The 13,957-nt window shown below is 49.0% G+C and overlaps 1 protein-coding gene across 1 annotated transcript in view; it reads left to right on the forward strand.

The window, feature by feature from the left end:
• The window catches only part of BUB1 (BUB1 mitotic checkpoint serine/threonine kinase), a 68,532-nt gene extending 57,794 nt beyond the window's left edge, over positions 1 to 10,738 (forward strand). Inside the window, exons 23-25 of the mRNA XM_088477390.1 lie at positions 1,673 to 1,850; positions 9,284 to 9,390; positions 9,518 to 10,738. Coding sequence (XP_088333516.1) covers positions 1,673 to 1,850; positions 9,284 to 9,390; positions 9,518 to 9,713 — 481 coding nt within the window. The 3' untranslated portion in view covers positions 9,714 to 10,738. The remainder of the gene's footprint in view (positions 1 to 1,672; positions 1,851 to 9,283; positions 9,391 to 9,517) is intronic.
• The last annotated feature ends 3,219 nt before the right edge of the window (positions 10,739 to 13,957 follow it).

Genomic DNA, 13,957 nt, shown 5'->3' on the forward strand with positions numbered 1-13,957 from the left:
AATCCCTCTCCGGATGCATTAACTTTCAAGGGTTCCTTGCACAACAGGCTGGAGGGCTTTCTCAGTTCACCTCCATTTTTGTTGTCTGGCCAGCTTTTGCTGCCACATAGGTCCGTTTAAGTAGGTGGAGTAACTCTTGAAACCATTATAGGTTGTCATCCTACAAGTAAAATGTGCCCTTCAATTACCATACATTAGCAGCAAGAGTATCATCTAAGGCAGTGATGGCACTCGGGATATGGTAAATAAAAAATTTTGCAGCAGACACAACTTCTAACAAGTTCCTGTCTGCGTTGCCACCCTCAGGGAAGAATCCTCTACATTTTGCATTCCAAGGATGCACTTGCAATATCAAGAGCTCCCCCGTGACAATTACACTTTCTCCAGGGGCTAATCTGTTCCCTTTAGACCACCTTTGCACAACTATCAGGTATTGCATGATCTCGATGGATTTCACTTTGAAAACCATCCATTCTGCGCAGTTCCACATGTGCCCATATGAGCTTGTGGCACAGGTTTCTCAAACCTGAGTTATTTTGGCTCATCTGGCAGTGGTGAGGAGACCCTTTTCAGTTGCCATATTAGCAGATGTTAATTGCACATGTCAGCCTTTGGGGATGGTGCTATCATGAGTCCTTGTGCTGGCAAACAAAATCTTTCATTCTGATCTTTGAGTAGTGACACACAAGCAATGATGGAGGAGGTCTTGAATCCTGCAGTGGAGCACTCTGTTTCCGTCATCTCTACAATATTCATGATCTATGTAGATAATTGACAGGTGGGCTTTGTTGCCTGCATGGAGACCAACATAGATTCCATCCTAAAGGTCTTTTAAGATCTTGTCATTTAGAGGACACTAAAGTAAGTTCTGCTGGTGTTGCATCACAATTTCCATGGCTTTAAATTCCAGGTCTTTAGCTCACCAACACAATGATTGATTGTTTCTTGGACGTTCTAGTTTCTGCTCCTTTTTCCCTCCAACACTGATAATCCCTCAAATTCTACAGAACTTCACACTGGAAGAGGTTCCAGTTGTGAGGCCCTAGTTGGCTAATCTGGTCAACCATTCTATTATTTAGGCCAGACTTTTTTTCTCAGAGATGCTGACTGTAACAACATGGTTATTGAAGTCCTAATTCACAAGTAATGAGTTTGTCCTACGTCACACAACTGAGTGTGTGAAAACCTTGCTCAAACATTTGCAATAAGGTTGTGATTTCCATGTTCTAAAGATGGTTGTTACCACCTTTGGGGAGGCTGACTTTGACAGGCACTACTAAATCATCCCTCACCTCCTTTTGACAGTGGCTTTCCACTACACATCTGTGCTGTCCTACTGCAAATGGGGGGTGACTAAGGATTTTTAGGATTTGTTGCATCGCTTGTCTAATGATGAGCTTGGGAGCATAGTTTTATCGGGGGTAGAGGAGCCCTGGAGCATAATTTGTAAAATCTTACCCATCATCTGTGTATTCAAGAAACAGTGAATATACAAAAAAGTATATCTCGTTTTCCAAAGAATCTATGTAATAGCTTTCATTAACTTTCCATGGATGAACCAGGCGTTTACCTGGAAAAGAGCGTTGAGGATACTATAACAATGTAGGACATGATTAATAACTTATTTTACTGAGACTCTAAATATGATGAATATTATGGTTTCTTTTCCTAGGGTTCTTGATTATGCAAAATTCAACCTGGACCTTGTTTCACATGGGCTGGCACTGATAGATTTTGGTCAGAGTATAGATATGACTCTCTTCCAGCAGGGAACAGCATTCACTGCAAAATGTGAGACCTCCGGATTCCAGTGTGTTGAAATGCTCACCAATAAACCATGGAACTATCAGGTATGCAGCAATCAACTCAGTATATAGTCCAAATTAGGCTCTCTAAAGCACTTGTGTGTACCCCAACTTCTCTTGCAGGCCCATACACTGTTAGGGGAAGATTATCAAATCTTGGAGAGAAAGTACCAACCAAACGGCTTTTAACTGTCACTTTATAGGCTGTGCTTCAAAAAAACAAAAATGGCATTTAGAAGCTGATTAGTTGGTACTTTGCGGTCTATGTACTAAATCTTGTAGAGAGATAAAGTAGTCTGAGATCAAATAACAACCAATTAGCTCCTGTCACTTTAAAGGATGTGTTTTAAATTGAGTTAGGAGCTGATTGGTTGGTACTTTCTCTGTCCACTTTCTCTCTCCAAGGCTTAGTAAATAGACCTTTATCACTCTCCACTTTATCTCTCTGCAAGGTTTGATAAATCTCCCTCTTAGTTTTTTTGCATTTTGTTCTCCAACAGCAGTTGGTACACAAACACAGTTCTATTAGAAAGGCATCAGTCTTTATAGAGACTCTTTATAGGAAATATCACTTGTGGAACCTATGAAATGTGTAAAACATAACCTTTTCATTATGCTGCCATGTTTTGATGTTTTGGGGCAGCACAGATGGTGTAATGGTTAGCGTTACTGCCTCACAGCACTGAGGCCATGGGTTCGTTTCCCATTACGGTCCTAACTGTGTGGAGTTTGTATATTCTCCCTGTGCTTGCGTGGGTTTCCTCCGGGTACTCCGGTTTCCTCCCACACTCCAAAAATATACTGGTAGGTTAATTGGCTCCCCACAAAAATTGACCATAGTGTCATATCTGTCCCTGCCCACAGAGGCAGGGACAGATATGAATGGTAAGAAATTCTCTGTACAGTGCTGCGGAATATGTGTATAAAGAAAAGAAAAGGCTCAGTCAGACTGGAGATGAATAATGTGGGAAAAGGTTATGCAATTTAAAGATTTATCTCGCCAAACTTTATATATTTTTTATTATTATTTATACAGCTATCCAATGCTGATTGAGCTATTAGCAAACCCTGTGCAACGCTAATCAACCTGCTCTGACCCTGCAAGGTAGTCCATTTGGTAGGTCTATAGATCGGCTATGCAACTTTTATGCTTCTAATTCACTGTAGTGTTAGATACTGTATTTCATAGTACATTATCCTGAAACTTTGCACATTAGTGTCTTAGAGAGACAGTAGCGCTTCATGCAAACACAATTGTATAGACCATCAAATGTGTTGCCAAGCGACCTCCAAGCAGGTTGAGCAGTGTATACCTCTGCACACTGGGTGCTATGTGTACATAAAATACTATGGGATGGGGGAATCAAAAAGAGAAGAACCACTTTACCTTTTACTGCTGCAAAAAAACCTAGTAACCTAAAGCCTCTTATTTTGTATAGCTATTTCTACTTCAGGGTCCATAGGGTATCCACAGGATACCTTGGGGTATAGGTGTGACGTCAGTCGCAGGGCACCAAAGAGTTAAGCTTTCAGCCTCCCAGGATGCACTAGGTCCCCCTCCTATACCCCGCCCCCGGGCCAAGGCACCTCAGTTTTAGTTTGGTGCCCGGCCGGAGTCGGGTGCACCTGTTGGAGTGGGGGCTAGAAGAGCCCCTGAAGCTTATTCTTCATGCAGCTGTGGCTGCACATCTGGATGAACAGCATGGACAGTCAGTCCTGACGTCCATGCTGTCTTCCCTACACCCCGCCGGTACCAGAACGCCGGTACTGATCCGGGGATGCTGGTGGGCGTCTGGGGTCACAGCTAGCGGTGACCCCAGATGCTCCGGACCATGGCCGGATTCAAGGGGGACAGAGGTAAGCAGCGGGGTCCCGCGGTGGGTCCCCGCTGATCACATGGTCCTAAGTCCCCAGGCAGGGGGCTCCCTGGGGACTGGCTGCAGCGTGGAGCCAGGCGACCAACCTGCGCTTCCACTACCCCCTGGGACAGCGGACCGCAGCAGAGCGGTAGCGCTGCGGCGTCCCAGGGGTTAAATGCATGCCAGGGGAGCGCGCCTTCCCTGTCTCACAGCCGGCGCCTCCCCCGCTGCACACAGCCCTCTCTGCATGCTGCCGACTGGTCCTGTGGCAGCGCTCCTCCCCCAGGCCAGCCTCCTCTCTGCTCCTCGGCGGCCATCTTCTCCAGAACGCATGGTGAACGCTGCTGGAAGCGCTGGACGGAAGCATCGTGGTCTGGGTCCCCCCGCATACCTCTCCTCCGCTGTGGTCAGGTCTGTGTATGCAGCGCTGTGTCCTACCAGGCCCTGTGTCTGTGTAGTTGAGTGATCAGCGCTGTTAGTGCAGGAATTGTTATTTTTCTGCATTGTATGTGACTGTGCTAGCGCTGCTGCCTGTAACTTTTCTTCTCTAAACTGTCAGCTTTATTACTGTCCCTGTTCTTTCTGCTAAAGCCCTTGCGGTGCTGCAGGGTGGTCTCTCGCCTATTTAATACTTAATTGGTGAGAGAGGTCACATACGTGGTGCCATCATGTCTGAAAGTGATTTTCCCCTCCGGCTACAGTGTACCACGTGCAAAGTACCGTTAGCGGAGGGGGAGGGTAGCGCGGAGGGCCTTTGCCGGCAGTGTTTGTCCATGGCGCGGCCTATTACGGTTACAGCACCGGTACAGGAGCCGCCCTGGGCTTGTTTCGCTCAGGCGTTAACAGCTTTAGTGGGCCAGTTAGCTCCGCAGCCCGCGTTTACTCCGATGGGTTTGTCCCAGCAGTCTGTGGTGTCGTCACCCATGCAGGGGTTCCCACGACAATTGGTGGTACCCCACAGTCTCCCTATTTCCCCGCTCCCGGGTTCTCAGGAGCCAGCGTGGGTTAACTCCCTGACAAGTTCTGTACAGCACTTGTCGGATGTGTTGCAAGGGGAGTCTGTGATGCGGTCTCATAAAAGGCCGGTGGCGTCTCTGTCCGCTCCTTATGAGGATGACGAAGGGACGTCTGATGATGGGGAGATTCTAGATCCTTACGATCAGGAACCTCTCCATACTAAGGACGCTGATGCTAAGTCCAAAGTATATATTCCTGGACTTATTCGGGCGGTCCGCACAGCCTTGGTGATTGAGGACGAAGTTCCCCCAGCGGCTAAATCTAAGTATGCCTTTTTCAAAGATGTGAAGGGCGATGCCACAGTCTTTCCTCTTTCGGGTCAGTTGGTGGACCATTTAGAGGAGGCGTGGAAACAACCTGGCAAAAGATACCAGCCGCAGAGACGCCTGGCGGTGGCTTATCCGTTCGCGGATAATTATTTTGCTAAGTGGGAATCCCCTCCACAGGTGGATTCTCACGTGACCCGTCTTGTCCGTAGTGCCACATTGCCGATGCCATCCATGTCCTCCCTTAAGGATGCTACGGACCGCAAGGTAGAAATCTGCCTGAAGTCCGCTTATTCCCTTGCAGGGGGGGCAGCACGGCCGGCTATGGCCATTTGCTGGGTTGCCAGAGCGATGGAGCGCTGGGCGGATTCATTAGAGGCTTCTTTTGAATCCGACTGTCCGGCCGATCAGGCGGAGTTGATTGGCAATCTCCGTGATTCGGCCACCTACATCAACGAGGCGGCTCTAGACATTAGTACTCTGGTGTCTAGAATTTCTTCAGCAGCGGTAGCTGCTCGTCGCACCTTGTGGCTGCGATCCTGGAAGGCGGACGCAGATTCCAAGAAAGGTCTGGAAGCGTTGCCGTTTACCGGAGAAGTTCTCTTCGGTCCGGATCTGGATAAGATTGTGGCCACGCTGGCGGCAGCCAAATCTGCCTGTCTCCCGTCGGCCGCTGCTCCTTCTGGTTCGGGACCATCGTCCTTTCGGTCATCTAGGGCCCAGGGCAGGCCCAAACCACAGTCGTTTCCTCGACAGGCTGGCCCTAAGAAATCGGTCAAGCCCCGGAAGCAGGCATGGAGTACCAGACGTCCGGCCCCCAAGCCAGATGACAAGCCTGCGGCCTGACGGTCCGGGCCTCCCTTTGGGGGATCCCAGGGTGGGAGGCCGCCTGCTACAGTTCGCCCAGTGTTGGTCGACCACTACGACAGACACTTGGGTTCTGGAGGTGGTTTCCCACGGATACGCCCTCTCCTTCCGGCACAGACCCCCGGCTCGCTTCTTCACCACGGGTCTCCCATCAGACCGGAACAAGGCTACGGAGCTGCGGAAGGTATTGCACACTATGCTCCAGGCTGGAGTTATAGTGGCGGTTCCATTCTCCCAGAGGGGCCAGGGTTTCTATTCAAATCTATTTTTGGTACAGAAACCCAATGGGTCATATCGTCCGATACTCAACCTCAAAGCACTCAACAAGTCTTTGCGGGTCCCGAAGTTTCGGATGGAGACCCTACGGTCCATCATTCTGGCGCTGGAACCTGGGGACTACTTGGTGTCATTGGACATACAGGACGCTTACCTGCATGTCCCTATTCTTTGGCGCCATCAACAGTTCCTCAGGTTTGCAATCAGCAGCGACCACTTCCAGTTTCGGGCGTTACCTTTTGGCCTGGCAACAGCACCACGTGTTTTCACCAAGGTGATGGCGGTCATGGCGGCTTCTCTGCGGCTGCAGGGAGTCCGCATGTTGCCGTATTTGGACGACCTGTTATTGGTGGCAGGATCTCCAGAGCTCCTGTTACGCCACTTGGACCTGACCATTGCACTGCTGCAACGGCACGGCTGGCTAATCAACTGGCAGAAGTCCACTCTAATCCCGTCTCGGAGGATTCTGCATCTTGGAGCCTTATTGGACTCGGGACAGCAAAGGATCTTCGTGACGGAGGACAAGATCTCTGCTTTACAGTCAAGGGTGCGCAGTTGTCTGCACAGCCGCCGGGTGTCCTTACACTCGGCGATGAGGTTACTGGGCTCCATGGTGTCGGTGTTCGACATGGTGGAATACGCCCAGTTTCACTCCAGACCTCTGCAGCACCTGATCCTGTCCAAGTGGAACGGGCTGACTCAGTCTCTGAAGTCCCAGACGATTGTGCTCACCCAGGAGGTTCGCCTGTCCCTTACGTGGTGGTTACAGACGACCCACCTCAACAAGGGACGTCCGTTCTGGGTTCCAAATTGGGTCCTGTTGACAACGGACGCCAGTCTTCGGGGCTGGGGAGCAGTTTCGGGTCCACACTTGTTCCAGGGCAGGTGGACGCCGACAGAAGCGGAGCTTCCAATAAATATCTTGGAACTCCGTGCGGTCTTCAATGCTCTCCAGCAGGCACAGCGGTTTCTCCAGGGTCGCCCGGTGCAGGTCCAGTCGGACAACGCTACCACCGTGGCCTACATAAACAGGCAAGGAGGAACTCGCAGTCGGGCGGCTCTCGTAGAGGTCTCTCGGATCCTGGTTTGGGCGGAGCGCAATCTTCCGGCCATATCAGCGGTCTTCATCCCGGGAGTGCTCAATTGGGAGGCGGACTTTCTAAGTCGCCAGGACGTTCATCCGGGGGAATGGTCCCTGCACCCGGACGTTTTTCAACTACTGGTGGACAGGTGGGGTCTTCCAGAAATCGACCTCATGGCGTCCCGGCACAACAACAAGTTGCCGGTGTACGGGTCTCGCACAAGAGACGAAGGGGCGTCTCTGGTGGATGCTCTGTCCGTCCGGTGGACGTTCCGGTTCGCATACCTGTTCCCTCCGGTCTCCCTTCTTCCACGGGTAATCCGGAAATTCAAACAGGAAGGAGGGACGCTCCTGTTGATAGCTCCCGCGTGGCCCAGACGGCACTGGTTCTCAGACCTTCAGGGTCTGTCCGTGGACATTCCTCTGCGGTTGCCGCTACGACCGGACCTTCTGTCTCAGGGTCCTTGCCTTCACCCGGACCTGACTCGGCTGTCTTTGACGGCGTGGCTGTTGAGACGGCCATGCTGAGGTCCCGGGGGTTTTCCAGCTCTGTGGTGCGTACCATGTTACGAGCTCGGAAACCGTCTTCCGCGAGGATATACCATCGCGTGTGGCATACGTTCTTCCAGTGGTGTCGACCGAGAGGTTATGCACCGCGGGAGTTTCGTCTGTCTCGGATTCTCGCCTTCCTGCAAGCGGGACTAGATCATGGGCTTCGCCTTGCTTCTTTGAAGGTACAGGTTTCGGCCCTATCTGTCTGGTTTCACCGTAGGATTGCTACAATCCCGGATGTGCGCACCTTTATGCAGGGTGTTCTCCGCATTCAGCCGCCCTTTGTTCCACCTGTGGCGCCTTGGGATTTGGCTGTGGTCCTGAGGGCTCTCCAAGGACCGCCGTTTGAACCACTGGGCTCAGTGGATCTTAAATGGCTAACAGCTAAGACTGTTTTCCTTCTGGCCATTGCTTCGGCCAGACGTGTTTCTGAGTTAGGGGCTCTTTCTTGTAGACCCCCTTTCTTGGTTTTTTATGGGAACAGGGCAGTGCTCCGCACTCGGCCCGAGTTTCTTCCAAAGTTATTTCCCAGTTTCATATTAACGAGGAAATAGTTGTTCCGGCCTTTAACTCACCGGGTCTTTCCGTGGGTGAGGCCTCTTTGGATGTTGTGCGGGCCTTAAGGACTTATGTTGACCGCACTTCTTCGTTTAGGAAGTCGGACGCTTTGTTTGTCCTCTTTGGCTTCCGTAAAAAGGGTTGGCCTGCTTCAAAGCAAACTTTGGCAGCCTGGATCCGTATGGCTATTTCTGAAGCTTATCTTCATGAAGGCCTACCGGTCCCTCCTTCTCTGAAGGCTCATTCCACTAGGTCTGTGGGTCCTTCGTGGGCAGCTCGACGTGGTGCCTCGGCAGTTCAGATCTGCAAGGCTGCTACGTGGTCTTCTGTCCATACCTTCGTGAGGTATTACAGGTTTGACACCTTCGCCTCTCAGGATGCTTCCTTCGGGCGGCGGATTCTCCTTTCTGCACAGGAGCGTCCCCACCCTTAAAGGATACTGCTTTGGGACATCCCCAAGGTATCCTGTGGATACCCTATGGACCCTGAAGTAGAAAATATGAGATATGGTAAGAACTTACCCTTGTTATCTCTATTTCTACGAAGTCCATAGGGTTCCACAGGACTCCCGCCCTGTCGCACCTGTGCTGCAGATGGGCTTTGCTCTGGTCACCGGTTTTCCGTCTCCCTCTGGTGAGAATGTGATTCTTGTATGTGTCCAGATCTTTGTTCTCTCTCTTCCTTCTCCTCCTCCGGCCTATGGCTTGGTAACTAACTGAGGTGCCTTGGCCCGGGGGCGGGGTATAGGAGGGGGACCTAGTGCATCCTGGGAGGCTGAAAGCTTAACTCTTTGGTGCCCTGCGACTGACGTCACACCTATACCCCAAGGTATCCTGTGGAACCCTATGGACTTCGTAGAAATAGAGATAACAAGGGTAAGTTCTTACCATATCTCATATTTTTTGATCAAGAAATTAAAACTAATCTAATTTCCAAATATTATTGCTTAGTAACTTGGCTTTAAATTTCTTTGATCATTTTATATATGGTGTCTGTTTACAGACTGATTACTTCGGAGTGGCCGGAACAGTTTACTGCATGTTGTTTGGTACCTACATGAAGGTACGGGAAGAATATGGAGCCTGGAGGGCAGAGGGCAATTTTAAAAGGTCAGTTTTACAGAAATTAAAACTTCTGTACTATATATTTAATTACACTCTGCCATAAGCGTCATATGTGCATAAAGTATGTGTTTATGGCTACTACAGTATAATTATATTTTCTGGATTATTTTAGATTGCGAAATGGAGATTTTTGGGTGGACTTTTTCCATACGCTACTGAATATTCCTGATTGTCACAGCCCATCACCTCTTGGAGATTTGCGGGAGAAACTGACCTCCTTATTCACGACCCTCTACATAAATAAGACAGAACCCTTGCTTAAAAGACTTTGTAGTCTGCTCGTGGAAAACAAGCCTTCAAGAAAATAATCTTCCACCCAATGAGACCCATCCCCAGAAACTGTTTTATTTTTAAATGAAAGGAACCGAAACTTGTGCACTAATTTCCATTTGTCTAAGCCGAGGGGAATGTTTCTGTTCTTTCCGAATATTGTATTAAAGTGTTGCATAAACTTTAATGAATACATTGGAGATAACTTATCATTGGAGTCTTCAAGTTCTACAAAAACATCTAGTATGCAGCTCAGTTAGCAGATTTAAGCATATTTAGGTTTAGGTCTGTCTAGAAGAAATGTTAATTAGTTGTGATTTCATTCTTATCACCTGTTATACATTGTTACGGTATGTACATAATGTTGGTTACCTTTCTCACTCATCCTTACTTGGAACTGGTGTACAATACACATTTGTATCATTTTTAGGTCTCCCATTGCGAGAAATATTTTGTTTTACTAAGGTTTGTTGTACATTGTGATGTTACATAGGAGATGTCAGTGATCGTCCTGCAGTAATACTGTATGTTTTAGTCTTAGATGACCATTGTGTTCGATAAGGAAAACTTATATTCCATATATCCCTGCCCAGAGAATATAATGTCCATCCTTATGTTAATGGATGACAAGTTTCCATTGCTTAGGGTTATGTGATGAAACAGAGTTGGCTGTTTCCTGCAAATTCTATTAGGTTTGGTCATTTAAAGTCTAATTGATTCTGACATACAATAACAGATTGGGGGTATGTAAATATAAGATTTTATTCCCGTCCTATGTCCTACCCTTCAAGTGCTGTCAAGAGAATTATTATTATTTTGTTTTTTTGTGGGGTTCCAGAAGACAATGTATAATTTTTCTTTCTTTCTGTTCAGCTGTGTAGTTTAATAAAGTAATCAAATATTTTACTACAAATGGGTTGGATGAGCCCCCTCCTCTTTACACCTGGGGATAAATTTATTGCCCAGCTTGTTTTTGGATGGGTTATACACTGCTGGAAAATACGCCAACTTCAATGCTAATATGTTGCAAATGCCTACCCAGTTTTTTTCTGCTTAAAATAAAACCTGTTGTCTGTAAAAAATTGTTGTCAAAAACTGCAGGAAATCACACCTATCAAAAAAACCGTGGCTCTGGCCAGCAAGAGTACTCAAATTTATACAAAGAAAAAAAAAATCTTTCAATTGTATTGACAAGGCCCAAAACATAGGGAAATAAAAAGTACGCAAATAAGAACAATTAAACAATCTAAGACAACAATGGCAAAAGTTAAACTCTAAATGCACTAAGCAAAGCACAGGTACGAGATAAAATAACTCAAGTAGTCAAGTCAATTTACAACATTCCACAAACTCCCAGTGCATTTACTTTAACGTGGAGTGTTTTGATGAGTTTGAAACCGCTGTGCAATTGTGGCAACTGAAGTGTTATGACGCGTATCCACTACACTACCCGGACTAGAAAACTGGCACATTTTCTGCAAAAAAAAAAAATATATATAATAAGACTAATACAGAATGGGTTTCAAAAATATATATCATTATATCTGTGACAGACGTAGGGCCCTCTGGTGGAATGCAGTGGTAGTAGCCTATGCTTAAGGGGTGTGATCAGCCAGCATGAGGCTTGGTTAACCATAAATAAATAAATATATATATATATATATATATATATATATATACACCGAGTAGCCATATCATTAAAACCACCTGCCTAATTGTGTGTAAAGGTGGCCATACATCTGCGACGGATCGTTGCGATATGAGTGGAAACTTCTGATCGCCCACCATCGATCTGCGATCCGTCGCTGGATCGCAGAAATTTGCCATGTTAAAAGTCGGCAATTTGACAATTTTTTGTTCGCAATCGTCAAATCGGCATAATCCAACATGTTGGATTTCTGAGATGCCGGGTTGCAGCTTTGCGGCAATCCATCGCAGATGAATGGGTCCCATAAGTTACCCTCGTGCCACCAAAACAGCTCTGACTTAACGAGGCATGGACTATAGCAGACGCCTGAAATTGTCATATAGCTGGCACCAAGACCTTAGCAGCAGATCCTGTAAATTGCGAGGTGGGGCCTACATGGCCTGGACTTTTTTATTCCCAGGTCATACCACAGATGCTCCATCGGCAATGCCAGATTAACGTTTGCGGTCCTGGAGCAGAAATTTATGAAGGACCTCTTGTGTGCTGCTGCAGGCGCTGTCTGGCGCTGTGACCAGTGTGGTCTGCATAGTGGGTGTGGCTCTCTCCCGGAAGGGCATAGCTAGCGCCTACAATACTTCAACCGCTTTACAGTGGAGCTTTAACAAGCTAGAAGAGTGACTCCCTTTTTGAGCCGCTATCAACTCTAATTGGCAGTGCCAATTTTGGGCCTTTTCTAAATTATATTTGTGAAATATATTGTCTGTCTTTTCTTGAGTGCTAGAATAGTTCAGATTAATAAAAAAAAAAATCATTGATTATTGGTATATTTCTACTTCAGGGTCCATAGGGGGTCCACAGGGTTGACCTTGGGGTATAGCTGGATCTGGATCCACGGGCACCACGCAGTTAAAGCTTTGCTGCTCCCAGGATGCACTTGGGTCCGTCCTCCTCTATACCGCGCCCTGGCCACAGGCACCTCAGTTTTAGTTGGTGCCCGGCCGGAGTCGGGTCACCCTGTCGCAGTGGGGCTGCAGGAGCAGCCCCTAAGCTTTATTTTAAAAGAGAATTTTTTTATTTTTTTATACTTTTTTTACACTGTTAGAGCGGCAGCATCAGACTGTCCTTTAGGACGTCCACGCTGCCACTCCTTCTCCCCGCTGGCGCCGCGACGCCAGTACAGCTCTGGGGATCGCGGCAGGACCCCAGAGCCTGTACTAGCCGGGCTCTGGGGACTCCCTTGACTGCTGCCGGACGCGACGGGGATCAGGTAAGCCGCGGGTCGCCGCGTGCGGCGGGCCGCGGATACTTCAATGCAGTCAGGAGCCTCCGGTCTCTGGGGACAGACCGGAGGCGCTAGCGGCGGCGGCGGGCTCCCCCTCAATTGAGGAATACCCCGCGTGTACGCTAGACCACCAGGGTATCAGGCTGGTAGCGGGACCGGCAACCCGGGGGTTAATTGCTAGCCAGGGGAGGCAGCCTTCCCTGTCTAGTGGCTCCTCCCCTCAGCTCAGCGCGCCTTTCAACTAGGAGTCTGGCGTCGCTGAGCTGCTCTTATCTCTCGGCCACTCCTCCTCTGAGGTCTCCGGCGGCCAGCTTTACTGGCACATCGCAGACTCCCAGGCGGTATCAAGTGGACCGGTCCCCCTGTGTACCTCTCCCCTGCAAAAGGACAGTGTACACAGCGCTATAGCCCTCCCAGACACTGAATCTGGGCGGTTGATTGTAGCGGAAGGTGCAGTGAGTATAACTTTTCTGCATTGTATGTGACTATTGCTAGTGCTGCCTGTCTGTGACTTATTCTCCTTACTGTCAGCTTATAACTATCCCTTTCCTTCTCCTACGGCCCGGCAGGTGTGTGGGGGAAGGGCGTTTTTCTGAGACCCTCACTTATATAAAACACGTATTTGTGGGGTCAGTCACATACTGTTGTGTGCTACACAGTACCATATCTGGGCTGTTGTGTCGCATACTGGTGAGTGCGCGGGTGTTAAAACCGTAATTCCTCTGGTGATACCTATTTCTTGTGTATTTACGGTATCATGTCTGATGAGGAGACTGAGCGCTCTGTGGCTCCTGTGCTATTTTCCTGCAGACGCTGTGCTGCTGGAGTTGATGGGGAGGACTTATCTCAGGATGGTCTGTGCGGGCGGTGCCAGCTGGTACCGGGCCCCTCCAACCCCCCTGTATCACAGGACCCTCCTTGGGCGATGTTTTCACAGGACTGGGTCCTGCTCACGACGGATGCCAGTCTTCGGGGTTGGGGGGCAGTGACCGGCTCATTATCGCTTCAGGGTCGTTGGTCCGCGGAAGAAGCACTTCTCCCCATCAACATCCTGGAACTGCGGGCTGTGTACAGGGCCCTGCAGTCGTCCGGCCCCGCTCTTCACGGAAGGGCGGTTCAGGTGCAGTCCGACAACGCCACCACGGTGGCGTACATCAACCACCAAGGGGGAACTCGCAGTCGGGCAGCAATGTCGGAGGTGTCTCGCATTCTTGCTTGGGCGGAGTGTCACGTTCCAGCGATCTCGGCAGTCTTCATTCCCGGAGTCCTCAATTGGGAGGCGGACTTCCTCAGCCGTCACGATGTGCATCCCGGGGAATGGTCGCTTCACCCAGAGGTGTTTCAGCTACTCG

This window comes from Taudactylus pleione, unplaced genomic scaffold, assembly GCF_031769625.1.
Source record: "Taudactylus pleione unplaced genomic scaffold, aTauple2 ptg000201l, whole genome shotgun sequence".
NCBI lineage: Eukaryota > Metazoa > Chordata > Amphibia > Anura > Myobatrachidae > Taudactylus > Taudactylus pleione.